The following is an 18,647-nucleotide window of genomic DNA, read 5'->3' on the forward strand; positions in this document are numbered from 1 at the left end:
CCTATAACTTAGCATTATGTTAACAAAATCAATCTATGACCCTACTACCTCCAAGCAGCATTGTCAAATCTAATTCTTTCATTTTGATATTTGTTTGTTAACCTTCACAGAGGACACACCATGCACACCTGGTATATGCCAGAATGGAGGAACGTGTACTCCGGTGTCCACAGAAATCTATACCTGCGAATGCCTTGAAGGATTTCTTGGAGACAACTGTGAAATAGGTAACGCATTCTTTAGTCTTCTGTACTCTGTAATTTAAATTTTCATGGGGTAAAATTTTTTACTTTTTTCCTGATGTCAATTTCACAAAAATATTCTTTATGCTGCTTTTTAAATTATTGTTAATTGAAATGACATTACTAAGCTGTTTTTTGTTCTTCTTCAAGTATTCACTTATGTCCAGGAAGCTGGACCACATAATGATGTAACTTAAACTATTAAAAGAAAAGAACTTTGAGTTTGAACCAAAGAAAATTAGAGCAGGATTTAAATCAATGATCTCCTTATTATCGTAAGGGCACTCTGCCAACTGAGCTATACATGTATGTTGGCAGTATCCCTATTTTGTCAATATCTTTGTTTGGTGGAAGAAAAAAGGTACATTTTACAATGCGAGATTATTTGCTTGGTTGAGGGTGAAAGCTAATAGTTTGCATAATATAAACTTTTTTCATTTTCAGATTTTGATGAGTGTTTCAGCAATCCGTGTCTGAACCAGGCTACATGTAACGATGGCGCCAATAGCTACTCCTGTAGCTGTCAAGTGGGCTGGGTCGGTGACAGGTGCACTGAAAGTAGGTTCAATATTTTCCTTTTTTCATGGTCCAAAATTTCCTATAATCCTACTTGGGCTATATTGTATAGGATAATCTTTATTATTATTATTATTATTCCTGGTTTATTATAAAAACATCTCCTTGTCGCAGTCAACAGACTGAATTAAAAAACAGATGGACATTTTTTTTATATACAAAATTTAAAGCACAGGAGAACACAAGAAACATCAAGAAATCTCATCTGAGTCCAAAGATTTGAGTCTTGAGTCATCGTCATGAGCACCGGAGCTGGAGACGAAGCCTAAGCTGAGGTTTGGAAAAGCCTCTGGTACAATTCAATTCAATTCAATGCACATTTATTTTTCGTGTTGACATTGACAATTAAACATACTGTTAAAAACAAATAACAATGAGTATAATTATAAAAAGATGGACGCCACATAAGTCAATAATAAAATGTATAGTAATTTCAAAGGTAATTAACATGCTAGCCAACATGCAGGGAAAAAGGTTTAGCATACTGCTTTTGTACCTTTCCCTGTGACAGACGAGGACTTGGACACGAAAAGTACAAAAATAACAATAGCAATGAGACCAGACTAGTCAATACAAATAATTATCAAAACAACTGTTGTGTAACGCATGTAAAAGAAGCCAGTGCACTTTTTAAAAAGAGAAGGGGTTCGCCACGGTGTTCCTGGCTGTGGCTGCTGTATGCTCCGTAGCACCTTGTAAACCCTTATAAGGTGTTAAATAATTGGTTCTCAAAATTCATCAATGCAATTACGTATCATTCTGAAAGTTTGTGTATACTCAGTGCCTTGAGTACCTTGTTTGGTACATGTAGATACGTGCGCTATATAAGACTTTGATATTTTTATTATTATTATATTTTTTTTTACAATTAGTGTATACTAGATCTGGAAAAGTAGCTGTGACCTTTGAAACTCAATTGTATAATGATTAATTCTGATCTCTATGAAGGTGATCTGCCCATTGTGAGCATTGTACAACTGTGGAGTGATTCATTCACCTTAGCCTGGACAGTGGAGATACCCGTCAACTGGTTCAGGGTCCAGTACCGTGATGTCAGTACAGGTGTCTGGAAGCTAGAGCCTATAGTCAGTGGTAACCAACTGCTCTACGTTGTTCAGGGGCTTCAGAACCAGACTCTGTATGAGTTTAGAGTCGGTATGCAGAGGGCCAGGGATGATAGTAGTGTGTATACAATACCCGATACCATCAGAACATGCATTAGGGGATACGGGAGCCCATCCGACTGTGGAGTCGGTAAGTTTTAATCAGAATTTTTAATGTTTTTTCTATTGAGATTTTCTTAAACATCACTTGACCGGATGGTCACTTTAAGGTGAGGGCAACTGTTGGGCTGTCGACGTAAATCAGCTGTCACCATGCAGGGGCAAGTTACCAATGTACTCCTGGGGCTGAAACAGAGTTAATACCCCCTTCACTGTCTGTAAGGATGTAGGCGTGAGTATCATCCACTAGGAGCCACCTACTCCTAGGGCTGAAACAGGGTTACTCCCTTCTCAGTCTGTAAGGATGTAGGCATGGGTATCATCCACTAGGAGCCACCTACTCCTAGGGCTGAAACAGGGTTACTCCCTTCTCAGTCTGTAAGGATGTAGGCATGGACATCATCCACATCATGCCCTACCATCTCAATTTTTTACAAAACATCTATTGTTAATTAAGTGTCTTGCTGAAGGGCAAAAGTGTGACCAGCATACCCACAGTTTGCTGCTGACAACGCCAGAGTTTGGGTCTAGTAAATGTTACCATTTGGTCATGACGTGCAAGTCTTGTCAAATCAGCCTACATATTCAACTCAGTATCAAAGTGTTGCAGTAGTGGGATAAAGAACATGACGCCACAAATCTGACAGAATAAAAGATCAAAAAGAGAACTTTATTTAAAGCTATCTTTCTTATACATTTAAAAGAAACTCAAACACCATTTTTTACCCTGCAGTTTCTACTTCATTTTATTTTCTTTGGGAAAAACTAAAAATATTGAACTTGTTTCCTTTCCTACATATGCTGAGAAGGTACAAAAAGATTATTCAGTACAACATGTACAATGTGGGGTTTGTGCATCCATTCTGCGAAGTTATAAATTTTTCAATCACAAACCTAATAACCTATATAATATAAATGACTCAACTTTGATTTCCACCCTTTTTAACAACCAGACTCAACAATGAGGGCGCCATTTAACATCGGCATTCAGAACTCCCGAGCATCTTCCCTGACGATAACGTGGGAGGACGACACCAACCCGAATGCAATAACCGTCCAAAAGAGGATCTATGGGAGTGAGCAATGGACCAATCACTCGGTGTTATCCAGTCACATGGGGGTGTATGACGTGGCACCCCTGGAGGGGCATGAGTACTATGAGATTCGATTGGTATATCCAGCCACTGGGGAAACGAGTCTGGTTGCTAGATTTCATACATGTGAACCAGGCAGAGGTGGTCCTAACTGTGAATATTGTAAGTACAGATGATGCTAGGTTCATTTTTTTAAGTTGTTACTAACAGACTAATCTACTTTTTTTAAGATGTCTCTTTCGAGATGTTTGACTAATCTATACTCTTTTTTTCAAGATATGTTACTTATTCGCTATGTGAAGATGTTTCTAATCTGTTTCATTGTAATGGCAGTGGAGACTACTGGTAATTACTCAAAATAGTTTTTAGCATAAACCTTACTTGGTAACGAGTAATGGTGAGCTGTTGATGGTATAAAACATTGTGAGAAACGGCTCCCTCTGATGTAATGTAGTTTTCAAGAAAGAAGTAATTTTCCACAAATTTGATTTCGGGACCTCAGAATTAGATTTTGAGGTCTCGAAAACAAGCATCTGAAAGCACACAACTTTTTCTTTTTTTTTACATTGCACAATGAATTTGTTTAGTAGCTATCACTTAAACTACAAACCATAAAATTCATGAAAAAAATTCTCCTAAATGCGCATCAAACCGAAAAGAAAATGTAGATAAGTACCACTTTCTGCGAAATGGGAAGGTTTTAATTTCACAAACCCTTATGAAGAACTACTTCAAGTTCTATGTAATGAATCTTCGATCAAGTTTCATGCTTCTCCTCATTGATTCCAAGTCTTGACACTCATGGGGGGACAGGTCGTTTTGTTCAGCTATGCCATGCACCTGGAACTCTCTAACATTTAATCTTATGTATTGTCTCTTTGTACAGTACCACAAAATTCAAATCTCTTCTCAAAACTTATCTTATGTTACAGGTTTTCAAGGACTAATTTTGTTGTGTCTGTCTGTCCTTCTTTCTATTTTTTGTTTGTTTTTCTCTGACTTGAACAACCAGCAGTGTGGATGTGTGCACATTACACATCTTTATTATTATCTTTATGATTACTATTCATATGACCCCTTACATGTTTGATGTTACTTTGACTTGATTCAGTGTACGCTGCCTGTACTATATGGGGTGACCCTCACTACATCACCTTTGACAGCAAGAGATATGACTTCCAAGGTGACTGCGACTACACCCTCCTGACTGATGCCTGCATCGAGGGTCTCAAGCTAGACCAGGTACCCAACTTCAGCCTCGTTAGCAGGAACGCCAAGAGGAAACCCTCTGATAAAGTGTCTCGAATCCAGGAGCTTACTTTGAACCTGACCGGGACTGTGTACTCTCTACTTACTGAGGGTGAGGTTAGGGTGAATGGGTTTGCCCAAGCATTGCCCATTGTCAGCCCAGATGGGGTGAGGATCATCTATGCTGGTGCCTATGTGGTGAGTATCTTCATTTATAATAAATAATTACCTGTATGTCTATTTTCAATGTCTCACATTAAACTACGATTCATAAATACCTCAGACAGTTTTGCTATTCCTATTGGTGGAGAGCCTGCCACGTGGGAGTGTTAAAACGGTTGATAATGACCAACTGGAGCTGTTTATAACGGGTTGTTTTCGGATACATTTAGATGCATACTACGCACTAGTCTTGGTGCAAGACATTTCTTGTTACGGGCGATGCGGGCACTGTTGGTGAGTTGACCGTGCTGTATGTGAAATGTAAACAAGAAACGACTTGCACCAAGACTAACACGCGCACGAATGCATCTCCGAAAAACTGTCTCAGTCATAAAAATGCAACACACGTACAGAGCTCATGGGTGTCGAAAAACAAATAAGTTTACATAGTTTCTTACTTAATTATGCCTTTTAACCAAGATGGCAGTTATGAATGGGAGTAAAAGAGTAGTGACTCGTTCTTAAACTACATTTACCGTTTGAAACCTTGCAGGGTCATAGCTGTGCGATAAAGGCTCTCACCTTTGGCTCGGGCCTTTATTGCACATCCATGACCCTGCTGGTTTTAAACGGCAGTTAAGTAACTCGCCGCTACCCTTTTACTCCCTTATTGAACGATGCGATTGGTGTCAAGTAGCTATTGTGTGGGCAAATTGTCTAAATCCTTAAGGGACTGCACATCATCAGGACAACTGTGAAAAAGGCACTCACCGGTGATGTGGGCTTTGCTGTTTGGAGTGCAACTCTCCAACCTATCTCTGATAAATTCCTGTGATGTTTTTAAAAATCTCATTTATCAAGAATAGTCATGTGTTTACTATGACAGATTCTTACTACATTGTTTGATGTGACTGTAAGATGGGATGGTAAGAATACTGTAGAGGTCAAGATACCCCAATGGCTTGGGAGGACAGTGTGTGGCATGTGTGGAACATTCGACGATAATCAAGAAAATGATTTCACCACACCAAACGGTGGCCTGGTGAGTACAGAATGTTTATTAACTTAGATCCTGTAGGTACATCCCTAACAAGAATGTCTGCAACCTTGCCTGAAAAATTTGGCAAGCTTGAAGGCAATGTTTCAAATATATGACTTAAGGCAAGCTTGCAGGCATTCTTGCGAGCTTCCTGGCAGTCTTGCGAGCTTACAGTCAGACTCCCAATCTTGCTGGCAGTCTTGCAAGCTTGGGGCAGTCTTGCAAGCTTGCAGGCAGTCTTGCAAGCTTGGGGTAGTCTTGCAAGCTTGGGGCAGTCTTGCGATCTTGCAGGCAGTCTTGCGAGCTTCTAGGTAGTCTTGCAAGCTTGCAGGCATTCTTGCGAGCTTGCAGGCACTCTTGGAAGCTTGCAGGCACTCTTGCAAGCTTGCAGGTAGTCTTGGGAACTTGCAGGCACTCTTGCAAGCTTGCAGGCAGTCTTGCGAATTTGCAGGCAGTCTTGCAAGCTTGCAGGCAGTCTTGCAGTCTTGCAGGCAGTCTTGCAAGCCTTGCAGGCAGTCTTGCAAGCTTGCAGACCGTCTTGCAAGCTTGGGCAGTCTTGAAAGCTTGGGGCAGTCTTGCAAGCTTGGGGCAGTCTTGCGATCTTGCAGACAGTTTTGCAAGCTTGCAGGCAGTCTAGCAAGCTTGCTGGCAGTCTTGCGAGCTTGCAGGCAGTCTTGCAAGCTTGCAGACGGTCTTGCAAGCTTGGGGCAGTCTTGAAAGCTTGGGGCAGTCTTGCAAGCTTGGGGCAGTCTTGCGATCTTGCAGACAGTTTTGCAAGCTTGCAGGCAGTCTAGCAAGCTTGCTGGCAGTCTTGCGAGCTTGCAGGCAGTCTTGCAAGCTTGCAGGCAGTCTTGCGAGCTTCTAGGCAGTCTTGCAAGCTTGCAGGCATTCTTGCAAGCTTGCAGGCACTCTTGGAAGCTTGCAAGCACTCTTGCAAATTTACAGGCAGTTTTGCGAGCTTGCAGGCAGTTTTGCAAGCTTGCAGGCAGTCTTGCAGGCAGTCTTGCAAGCTTGCAGGCCGTCTTGCAACCTTCTGGTAGTCATGCAAGCTTGAAGGCAGTCTTGCAAGCTTGCAGGCAGTCTTGCAAGCTTGCAAGACTGCCTTCAAGCTTGTATGCAGTCTTGCAAGCTTGCGACAGTCTTGCAAGCTTGAAGGCAGTCTTGCAAGTTTGAAGGCAGTCTTGCAAGCTTGTAGGCAGTCTTGCTAGCGTGGGGCAGTCTTGCAAGCTTGAAGGCAGTCTTGCAATCTTGCAGGCAGTCTTGCAAACTCGTAGGCAGTCTTGCAAGCTTGCAGCCAGTCTTGCAAGCTTGAAGGCAGTCTTGCAAGCTTGCAGGCAGTCTTGCAAGTTTGAAGGCAGTCTTGCAAGCTTGAAGGCAGTCTTGCAAGCGTGGGGCAGTCTTGCAAGCTTGAAGGCAGTGTTGCAATCTTGCAGGCAGTCTTGCAAACTCAAAGGCAGTCTCGCAAGCTTGCAGGCAGTCTTGCAAGCTTGAAGGCAGTCTTGCAAGCTTGAAGGCAGTCTTGCAAGCTTGAAGGCAGTCTTGCAAGCTTGAAGGCTGTCTTGCAAGCTTGCTGGCAGTCTTGCAAGCTTGAAGGCAGTGTTGCAATCTTGCAGGCAGTCTTGCAAACTCAAAGGCAGTCTTGCAAGCTTGCAGGCAGTCTTGCAAGCTTGAAGGCAGTCTTGCAAGCTTGAAGGCAGTCTTGCAAGCTTGCAGGCATTCTTGCAAGCTTGCAGGCACTCTTGGAAGCTTGCAAGCACTCTTGCAAATTTACAGGCAGTTTTGCGAGCTTGCAGGCAGTTTTGCAAGCTTGCAGGCAGTCTTGCAGGCAGTCTTGCAAGCTTGCAGGCCGTCTTGCAACCTTCTGGTAGTCATGCAAGCTTGAAGGCAGTCTTGCAAGCTTGCAGGCAGTCTTGCAAGCTTGCAAGACTGCCTTCAAGCTTGTATGCAGTCTTGCAAGCTTGCGACAGTCTTGCAAGCTTGAAGGCAGTCTTGCAAGTTTGAAGGCAGTCTTGCAAGCTTGTAGGCAGTCTTGCTAGCGTGGGGCAGTCTTGCAAGCTTGAAGGCAGTCTTGCAATCTTGCAGGCAGTCTTGCAAACTCGTAGGCAGTCTTGCAAGCTTGCAGCCAGTCTTGCAAGCTTGAAGGCAGTCTTGCAAGCTTGCAGGCAGTCTTGCAAGTTTGAAGGCAGTCTTGCAAGCTTGAAGGCAGTCTTGCAAGCGTGGGGCAGTCTTGCAAGCTTGAAGGCAGTGTTGCAATCTTGCAGGCAGTCTTGCAAACTCAAAGGCAGTCTCGCAAGCTTGCAGGCAGTCTTGCAAGCTTGAAGGCAGTCTTGCAAGCTTGAAGGCAGTCTTGCAAGCTTGAAGGCAGTCTTGCAAGCTTGAAGGCTGTCTTGCAAGCTTGCTGGCAGTCTTGCAAGCTTGAAGGCAGTGTTGCAATCTTGCAGGCAGTCTTGCAAACTCAAAGGCAGTCTTGCAAGCTTGCAGGCAGTCTTGCAAGCTTGAAGGCAGTCTTGCAAGCTTGAAGGCAGTCTTGCAAGCTTGAAGGCTGTCTTGCAAGCTTGCTGGCAGTCTTGCAAGCTTGCTGGCAGTGTTGCAATCTTGCAGGCAGTCTTGCAAACTCGTAGGCAGTCTTGCAAACTCGTAGGCAGTCTTGCAAGCTCATGGATTTATTCATTCATCTGTTCTTTTATAGCAGAATGTGTGTTTGAATTTGATTATTACAGGAAAGATCCATTAAAGACATTGGACACTTTTGGTAATTGTCAAAGACCAGTCTTCTCACTTGCTGTATCTCAACATATGCATAAAATAACAAACCTGTGAAAATTTGAGCTCAATCGGTCATCGAAATAGCGATATAATAATGAAAGAAAAAACACGCTTGTCACACAAAGTTGTGTGCTTTCAGATGCTTGATTTCGAGACCTCAAATTCTAAATCTGAGCTCTCAAAATCAAATTCGTGAAAAATTACTTCTCTCTCAAAAACTATGTTACTTCAGAGGGAGCCGTTTCTCACAATGTTTTATACTTTCAACAGCTCCCCATTACTCGTAACCGAGTAGGTTTTTATGTTAAACAACATTTGAGTAATTACCAACAGTGTCCACTGCCTTGTAAGAAACAGGCCAGAATAACTCAGAAATTCTTTAATTGAGCTATTTATCTGGAATACCTAACGTTTCCTCTACACTATGGATTGAGAATACTTCAACTTGAGAATATTTTGTGTCTCATTAGGTCACCGATGTTAATGAGTTTGGTCAGAGCTGGTTGGCTAATTCCAATGAATGCAACACTGTGCCACAGACACCCGATCCTTGTGAAGGTGATATATTTGTCAACGCGTCTCGTCTCTGCAGTCCAATTCTGGATTATGAAGGTACGGTGGGAAGGGATTATTGTCAAAGGATACTTGTAAAAGGGAGTTTCTACCGCTGTAATGATGGAAAAGCATAAAATATTTTGGTTGGCAATCAAATCTTTCAGCACACACCATCAAAACAGCCAGTGAAATGTTCAGCAAATTTTATGCTATGGTTTTATTTAAAGCCAATATACACTTTCGGTACAGAAAAAAAAAAAATCGCAGATTTACAAATAATTTGCAGGGTTTACAGAAGGTAATGGTGAAAGACTTTTCTTGAAACATTGTTCCATGAAATGCTTGACTTTTGGAGAAAACATTAAAACAATATAAATTCTTGATAGCGAGAATTACGGAATTATTTTAAACACATGTCATAACACGGCGAAACGTGTGGAAACAAGAGTGGGTTTTCCCGTTTTTTTCTCCCGACTCTGACGACCGATTGAGCCTAAATTTTCACAGCTTTGTTATTTTATATAGAAGTTGTGATACACGAAGTGTGGGCCTTTGGACAATACTGTTTACCGAAAGTGTCCAATTGCTTTTAAGTAATAACATTACTGAATTACCCAAATCTCTGAATTCTACTCACCAGTTCCACTGTGACTCAGTAAAGTAGAGCTGTTGACAGTAAAGTAGTTGTAGTTTTAACTTTTACCCTGGGACCCACTTCCACAAAGCCAGCGATCCTCATCCTCAAGAGATATTTGGTAAATTTTTGTGATTTAAAGTTGCTTACATGATAGTTTTCAACACTTTTTTTCCCAATACTTTACACTATAAGCGAGAGCCAGTAGAATGTTGTAGATATTTGTGTCAGTAAACTCACAAGCAGTGGCACCCTTAACAACAAAGACCTTATGAAGTTTTGATCAGATAAGAAAGATCTTGTTAAAAACAGTTTTTTCCCTAATTGGTAGTTTGTCATACACTGTAGGTAAACTCGGGACAGGTTTTAATGGGTGATCTACTTAATGAAAAACAGATGAGTGATCTCTGGAATTGAATCCTATCCTTGTTTCTCAATAGTTACCAATTCTCTACCCTGTCTTTAAAATAGTATGAAATATTTGAAATATTCCTATAAGTGAATTGTTACCCACTCTGTAACAACAAAGCATTGAAACTTATAAATTAAAAGCGAAATTTACTTTTCGAAGAAAAAAAATCCCAAAAGGTTTGATTGAATTTGTTTCTTTTTTGTTTTGGGTATAGTGTGGCTGGGTATGTGTGATTTATTCGTCGACCCACAACCCTTCTATGATGCTTGTGTTTATGATCTTTGCGCATCACTCCCTGATGAGGATTACCTTTGTGACAGTGTGGCAGAGTATGCGCAGGCATGTCGTTCTGCCGGTGGACCCGTCATTGAATGGAGAAGTCATGTACCACAGTGCGGTAAGAAGAATATTTTCACATTAGATCATTTTTGCTGGTTTGATATTATAGACCTTATGCATTGACGTCATCCAGCCGCCATCTTAGAGGTAAAACAATAACGAAACAATCGAAAGCACAGATTTGTATCGGGCGCACAGGATTGGCCAATGAGCAACCTCCTTCTTGTGACCACTAGGTGAGGGCGCCCTACTGAAATGACGTCATGTGCATAAGGTCTGTTCCTACTTTAGTTGGTTTTAGAAAATTTTGATTTTTGACTTTCTTCTTTTCGGAAAATTAAATGATTGGATTTTGTGTGCTAAGAGACACTTACTTAGAGTTGCTTAATACTTGATCTCCGCAGGCGAGTAACAATTTATTGAGCAATGACTGTTGGATTGGCGCCTTCTAAATTTAACGATTGATTGATTGAAATAATATAGGACTAGGATGTGTCTGTCCAATACATGTCTAAAATCAAAATCAAAGATGGCCGCAAATAAAATATCACTGTCGATGAAACAATGGTTTCAGGAATTTCTTGAATGATTCAAGTGAGTTTACTTTTCTGCAGCTATCGGTTAGTGAATTCCCCAGGGCCAGGTCCGTTGGAGAAGGCTCAGTATCCTGCTTTAGGATGCCCAAAGTTTGTAAAGAAACAAACACTTTCTTGTGAGGGCCTGTTCATTCGTTTCCAGAAACATAAATAATGAAACAAAAGAACTGAGAATGTGAACGTTTTTTTGACACAACCAGGTTTCACATGCCCTGAAGGGTTGATATACGATGCTTGTGCCAGTGCCTGTCAGCCATCTTGTACCACTGGATTCAACCAACAAGCTAACTGCCCATTGACCTGCGTTGAGTCATGCCTGTGCCCAGATGGCCAACTACAGGATGGCAACGGCCGCTGTAGGGAGCCTCAGAACTGTGGGTGTGTAATGACAGATGGCAGCTATATTCCGGTAAGTCAGTTTGACTTTTAGAAGACTCTAGAACCATTGCACAACATGCAGCGCACTTGTACATGTATTCTGTCCTACATGTACAAGTACATGTGTATGTCTGCCATTTTGGGGGGTAAAACATGCACAAAAGGATGGTACACGTATTTACACTCGCATTGGTGCGTAAAGGTGTACCAATCTTTTGTGCACATTTTGACCCCATAAATGGCGGACAGGAGACGCCATGATTTTCAATGGTTCTATTCCACATTGATAGTATCTGCAGTGGCATTTATATATCCATATTGTTTCCAGTCAAAGAACAAACTGTTCTTAATATCACAAAAGCATCACACGATCGCAACTAAGTGCCATGTGGGCAATTCAGGACGACAGAAATGGCTGACATACATTTGAAATAACCAGCCTGAAGAACTAATCTTATCTTGTAAACACAGCAGGAAAATAAGATCTTGCTGCTTTATGTAGATAATATCGCACCTACAAGTTCCAGAGTGTCTTTTGTGCTGACTGCATGCAAATCATGTACAAACGGTAAACAGCCGAGCTCCTGCAGAGAGCTCTGTGCGACAACCACAATCTTGAATTGCACTGGAGTATGAGTTGCAAATTCCTTTAGAATCTGCTTCCTGTGTGGATTTATTTTAGTAGAGGAGGTTAATGAGGAGGCTGGCCTCAAAGTACCAAAAGGAGTGGTGCTTTTTTTTTTTCCACCGAGGAAATTATTTATTCAAACTTTAAAAAACTCCTCTTTTCAAAAGTTCCTCTACATGACAGTTTCAAGAATTGTTGTTTTTGTTATTTTTGTTTAAGTCTGGAGGTACAGTGATAGATGAGAACTGTGGACGAAGGTGTACCTGTGATTCTGGCAGCTTCTTCTGCAGTACATACTCCTGTCCGCAAAACTCTGAGTGTACAATTAAAGGTGGTGTGCGAGACTGCTACTGTTTAGAAGGCTACATTAGCGACGGGGAAGGTGGTTGCATTCAAGGTATGACACCACACATTCATGTTTACTGTCAGTTGTGGTTCCTGACGCCTGTAGATATGGTAGACACTAACTCTACTTACAGTCAGGGTCAAATTTCACAGCGCTGCTTGCCACAGACTGCGCTTCAGGCACCTAATTGTGGTTATATGAGTTTAAGTGCAGAACTGCAGTCAACATTGCCATAAAATTGGGACCAGATCTAACCTGGCTTTCTGTTCCTCAGAAAAATAAATGGTCATAATAAATAATAAAACTAGTTTGTAGTTTTCATATATAGTGCTTTGTAATGCCTGATTAGTGTCTCAAAGCAGTCCATATTTTTTCCTGCAAGGTATACATAGCTACTTTTTGAAGTGTTTTTCCTTAACATAGCACCAAAGTGCCATGGCCAAATATGCAGCCAATCAGACAAGAAGCACTTGGGCAAAGGGGAAGGGATGGGCTGGGGGGGGGAGAGAGAAAGAGGGAGTGGAAGAGGTACTGTATACTGAAAGAAAGAAAGAGACAGAAATGACTCTCCATACGGGCATCGAGCACAAGGGCAGTTAGAAACAAGAGAGCAGATGTTGTTCGATTGAAAAGCGAAATAAAATTTTGAATTAGAAAATTTGAGCACACAACGAAAAAAAAATATATTGTTAACCTGCAGTAAGCGTTGCCCAAACTTTATTGATTGTAAAACTAAACAGCACCTGAAATTATCAATCTGTGTCTAATTATAAGGCTCATCAGCATACCCTAATTTTAGCAAGAAATTGTTGAAAGGTGCACTCAGAAAACGATTTTCAACTTGACACGATTACTTTGATCAGTACAGTTAATCACGATCCTATAAGCTTAAAGGGATGCTGCAGTGAATTCAAATAAAACAGTTAATCTTGCTGTCATTTATCTGATATATGTATTGAACATCAATAAAATGTTTTTTGTTTATTCCCGACATATCTGACTTGCGTAATTACCGAATAAGTCATGCCCCCCCCCCCCCTTTGTGGATTTGTACCTCCCCTCTACCAGCGACGTCACGTCGGGAATTCAAACATATCGTCAGCAAAAGGAGTCTGGTCCCTAACTACACGCGCCTAGGTACCAGGCCACACAGTGCACCTGTCTCTATATGCACACAGCCAGAGGGCCCGATGGCTCGGGTTACCGACATGACGTCACGTTTATGCAAATGAAGGCTCCCTTTTAAGGGCGGTGTGGGTTCCCCTAATCACTTGAAAACCATTTTTAAAATACTTGCGCATTTAAAAAATGATATAAAAAAATATTTTAGGTTTAAAAAGTCATGTTTAATCGTTTAAATGATTAAAAAAAAAAATGCAGCCACCCTTTAAGTAGTAGTCCCAGCCTATTTTCTATACCATCCACACGGGTAATAGTTAAAAAAGCAGGACACTTCTTATTTTCTATACCATCCACACGGGTAATAGTTAAAAAAGCAGGACACTTCTTATTTTCTATACCATCCACACGGGTAATAGTTAAAAAAGCAGGACACTTCTTATTTTCTATACCATCCACACGGGTAATAGTTAAAAAAGCAGGACACTTCTTATTTTCTATACCATCCACACGGGTAATAGTTAAAAAAGCAGGACACTTCTTATTTTCTATACCATCCACACGGGTAATAGTTAAAAAAGCAGGACACTTCTTATTTTCTATACCATCCACACGGGTAATAGTTAAAAAAGCAGGACACTTCTTATTTTCTATACCATCCACACGGGTAATAGTTAAAAAAGCAGGACACTTCTTATTTTCTATACCATCCACACGGGTAATAGTTAAAAAAGCAGGACTTTTCTTATTTTCTATACCATCCACACGGGTAATAGTTAAAAAAGCAGGACACTTCTTATTTTCTATACCATCCACACGGGTAATAGTTAAAAAAGCAGGACACTTCTTTTTAGAACTGAGAAGTCTCCCGAACTGAACATGCCAAACCCCCGAACCTCTACTCCGCGGTAGTCTGTAGTACAATAAAGCAAGAGAGTTCTTTAAGAACAAACTCTACCTGGCAAGTAGATACACATGGTGTTATATTGATACTTCACCATGCTATGTCTGAAATCCTATTTCCTTTGACATGTTTGATCCTATCTTCAGGTCCTGGGGTATGCGTAGTTTGGGGTGATCCTCACTACATTACCTTCGATGGCCTCATGTATGACTTCCAAGGGTCTTGTGAATACACCCTGATCAGAGACTGTTTGAACACATCCTCCCTTCCGTCCTTCCACCTGAGTGTCAAGAACAATAAGAGGAAGCCCTCGGACCGAGTCTCGTACCTACAGGAGCTGAGTTTGGAGTACGTGGGTGCAGTGTTTCTGTTCCTCAGAGGGGGTGAGTTCCGACTCGATGGGGTGACAGTGGCACTCCCCGTTCAACACTCATCCGGGGTCGTAGTTAGAGATGCTGGGGCTTATTTGGTAAGTACTTAATACTCAGTATTTTATTTTTTATTGGAAGGGGCCCTTGGATCTCAGTTCTTCTCAATTGAAACAGATGGTCTGCTTGTAAATATTTGTCAATATTTCTTCATTGCAAAATTACAGATTAGTGATAAAAAAAAATTCAATGGAATGGCAGAGTTTATATTTTTAGATATTGTCTTGTTAAGTAATCTAGGTATCGGCCGTGACATGGGTTGCTAGTAGTGCGTAAGGCGCTTGTTTTGGAAGCGTCATAGCCATGCGATTAAGAGCACCAAATTCAAACTCTGGGGTTTCTGATCAGCAGAGTGTGGGTTCGAATCCCCAGCCTTGACACTTATGTCCTTAAGCGAGACACTTAACCATTGCTTTGTCCTTTAGACATGTTAGATGGGACGTAAAGCCGTTGGTCCCATGTGTTGTGCAAAACATGTAAAAGAACCCAGTGCACATCGAAAAAAGAAGGGGTTGGCACTGGTGTTCCTGGCTGTGGCTGCTGTATGCGCCGTAGCACCTTGTAAACCCTTATAAGGTGCTACATACATGTACATGTAATTGGGTCTCAGAATTCATAACTTCAATAACCTATCTTTCTGAAAGTTTGTATATACTCAGTGCCTTGAGTTTCTCATTTGGTAGATACATGCGCTATAAGACTTTGATATTATTATCATTTGTTTCTCACCTGGCTTGCCAGGTTCGATACCAGGCTATAGCTGTTTGTGAGTTTATGGGTTGGTTTTCTTGTATACTTGTACACGTATGCCGGGTTTTTCACTGGGCCCTCCGATATTCCTCCCTTCGGTATACATGTACTGCAGGGAAACAGCTCTGAAGAATTCTATTTTAAAATTAGTTCTTGAATGCATTTTTTTCCTGTAGGAAATTGCCACAACTTTTGGACTGATCATCAAATACGACCGTGGCTATGCCACTGAAATAACCCTACCCTCCAGCTACTGGAATAGGACCTGTGGATTGTGTGGAACATTTGACGGAGATAAGTCAAATGATTTCACCATGCCGGATGGTACACTGGTAAGAATCCATTCTTATCCTTGAAAACCTGTTATGGACTGCTCGGCTAGGGTAAAATTGTCAGCCCATTATCACTTTTTGTAAATTTATCTTGAAAAGAAAAGTTAGGTCTTTGTTAAAAAACGTTGCAAAGTATGAGTCAAAATGTTGCAAAGGAGTTGACTACAAAAATTTGTAAAACTGGGAGATGCTCATTGTGCGGAGGTACACTCTGCATTGTGCAAAGAGTCAGTACATACAGTATGAGTTTCTGGAATATATAAATGTGTCAGGTAAAATAACTATCCTGCAGTTTGTTGCCATATAGGTTAATTTACTTATTATCTTGCATTGAGTGTTTCTAAATTATGGTTTACGGAAAGTTCCATCAAAGACTTTCTGAGTTGGGCCAGCAAAATTTGAAAGTTTTTTCTCCTTTTCAATGAGTGGGTGTGTTTACATTAAATTACTTGGGTCATCCAACTTAATGCATGAGCAGTTAATCTGCGATAGCAGCTGGGACAGTGGGCATCGCTACTGGCTTGTTCATGATCCAATTCAAAGATAAGGGTTCACTGTTTGGCAAAGGAATTACATGGAGATAACAGGTGTGAGTTGGTCAAGATGAGAAGGTTGTTTTATTCTGGCCTTATTCTTTAATGGGGCTTTCCTGTAATGAGTAGTTTATGTTTGATATATCAAATTATATTAACATGCTCCCTGACTGTTTGAGATTACTTTTCTTACAGACGTCTAGTACATTTGATTTTGGAAATAGCTGGGTACTGAACCCTGAGGAGTGCGATTTTGGTGTTGATGAACCAAACCCCTGTGACGATGAAACTTCAGACTTATACCTGGAGGCAAGAGATCTGTGCTACATATTCATAGAGGAGTCTGGTAAGATGATTTGTAACATTTAGTACATTCAGGTTGGCTTATTGGTTCCTTCCCTGCCTCTAGCCCCTGTTCTAAGGGACTTTGTCAAAGTTAGTCAGAGAGAGCCAGCAGATATTCTGTTCAGGACAAAGTTAATTCACCTTGTTTGAAAATGAGTATCGGAGAAAACATTGGAGAAGATCATAGTGCCAGGGGTTACATTTTGTTAGAAATCACATACCTTAAATCATGAACAAACCTGTAGGGTTTAAACAAGGGTTAAAACGGACTTGGTAAAATTTAAATAAGGGAATCAATGTGTGGTGAACAGATTTTTAACTAGTGGTTTAAACCCGCCGAGGCTTGGTTCTTGATAATTTTACCGAGACGAAGTTGAGGAAAACCGATTCTACACACTTTGATGGTTTCTTTCAACACATCACCCCTCCAGCTATGAAATGGTAACGTCCACGGGTAAACAACTCCTTATAAGGGAATGCTGTGCACGTATCGCGTGATCTGGCACAACTGTCCCGGCCTTTGCTCTCGACCAATAGGAATGAAGAAACTGTCTTATAAGCACAGGTGCAAGCTCACTTGTCACGCCCATGTTTCAACACGTTTTACTGGCCATTATCAAAGGTTTAAACACCCCCACGTGACGCGTTCTCCACCAATAGGAATAGCAAAACTGTCTTAGGTATTTGTGAGTAATATTTCGTAATTAAATTGTGTCCCTGTCAGTTTGTCGTTGTGGTTTATAACTTGATAGTTTTAAGTCTTCTTTTCTCTCTCTCTCTCTCGGAATCATGTTGAGGATTGCCCATCCCTGTCTATCTCTCATTATGTCGGGAAGATCAGCTGGAAGCACCCCAATGTCCCTAGCAAGTCTTCTTAAAATTATTAATATAAACCACAAGGGAAACTGACTGAGTAAATTTTGAAATGAATTTTGGGGTTGAACAAAGAATTGACTAGAGTGGGATTCGAACCAACGACCTCCCGATTAACGTGCCAGCGCTCTACCAACTGAGCTATCTACACGTAGCTGCTTATGTCGGCAATCTCCCTATTTTGTCAATATCTTTGTTAGAGGTTGCCAGTCAGAAGCCATACAACTGTTAAGTGATGTGTAACATTTCAGCCTTATAAGGCTGTGATACTCTTGTTTCTGAATTAAATCAAAAGTACCTTGTGTAGTGAACAAATCTCTTTTAATTTGAGATTGATTCATCTTTTTTTTTCACAGGACCTTTCCGATCGTGCCAGGACTTTGTAGACCCATCACCTTACTACTCGTCTTGTCTGTATGATCTGTGTGCCACTCTACCTGATGATGAACTATTATGTGACAATTTAAATAGCTATGCAGATGCCTGCCGGAGGGCTGGAGGCACCCCAGGTGATTGGCGAGGGGCCAGTCCAAAGTGTGGTAAGTTTGACTTTTGTCAAATAAAAAAACCTATGTGAGTGGCATGTCAGGGAAGTTAGTTTGATTGAAATGCCTGCTTATAGTACAATGCAAACAGAAAGCAAACTTACTTCCCTGTAAACATGGTAAATGAATGCAAAATTTATACCAGCAAAAAGACCAAAAAATAGTAGAATCAAAATTCACACAGATCATTCTATGGCGTGTTGAAGCCGAGCGGATCAGAACTTCGGATTCAAGCTCTGGTGTTTCCAACTGATCGTGACACTTGTGTTCTAAAGCAAGACACATACACGTAACCATTATTTCTTTTTTTCAGATATCAAGTGCAGCTGTATGTTGTGTAATGCATTAAAAAAAAACCAGTGCACTTACATGTATTGTTAAAAGAAGGGTTTCACCTCAGTGTTCCATCCTTGTCCGTTCAGCAGCATATTGCGCTGCAGCACCTTGTAAACCATTACAAGATGCTATGTAAAGGAATAGGTCTCATACTTTAAAAAAAATAGCTCCGCATATCTGGCAGGAAAATACTGAGTGCTGTGATGTGCCAAACAGGTTTGATAAAGCACTATATAAGAACTCA

General features: G+C 41.0%; 2 protein-coding genes across 2 annotated transcripts in view; both read left to right on the forward strand.

The window, feature by feature from the left end:
- The first annotated feature begins 153 nt into the window (after positions 1-153).
- LOC117290454 lies at positions 154-4,459 on the forward strand. The gene is made up of 6 exons (XM_033771870.1): positions 154-227; positions 687-800; positions 1,767-2,072; positions 2,995-3,297; positions 4,247-4,377; positions 4,433-4,459. Exons 3-6 carry the CDS (start codon positions 1,976-1,978, stop codon positions 4,457-4,459), a joined length of 558 nt encoding a protein of 185 aa, XP_033627761.1. The 5' UTR covers positions 154-227; positions 687-800; positions 1,767-1,975.
- Positions 4,460-10,175: 5,716 nt separating this feature from the next.
- The window catches only part of LOC117290455 (IgGFc-binding protein-like), an 88,440-nt gene continuing 79,968 nt past the window's right edge, over positions 10,176-18,647 (forward strand). Inside the window, exons 1-7 of the mRNA XM_033771871.1 lie at positions 10,176-10,348; positions 11,087-11,295; positions 12,112-12,289; positions 14,408-14,730; positions 15,616-15,771; positions 16,500-16,650; positions 17,879-18,061. Coding sequence (XP_033627762.1) covers positions 10,177-10,348; positions 11,087-11,295; positions 12,112-12,289; positions 14,408-14,730; positions 15,616-15,771; positions 16,500-16,650; positions 17,879-18,061 — 1,372 coding nt within the window. The 5' untranslated portion in view covers position 10,176. The remainder of the gene's footprint in view (positions 10,349-11,086; positions 11,296-12,111; positions 12,290-14,407; positions 14,731-15,615; positions 15,772-16,499; positions 16,651-17,878; positions 18,062-18,647) is intronic.

Source organism: Asterias rubens, chromosome 5 (assembly GCF_902459465.1).
Source record: "Asterias rubens chromosome 5, eAstRub1.3, whole genome shotgun sequence".
Taxonomy (NCBI): domain Eukaryota; kingdom Metazoa; phylum Echinodermata; class Asteroidea; order Forcipulatida; family Asteriidae; genus Asterias; species Asterias rubens.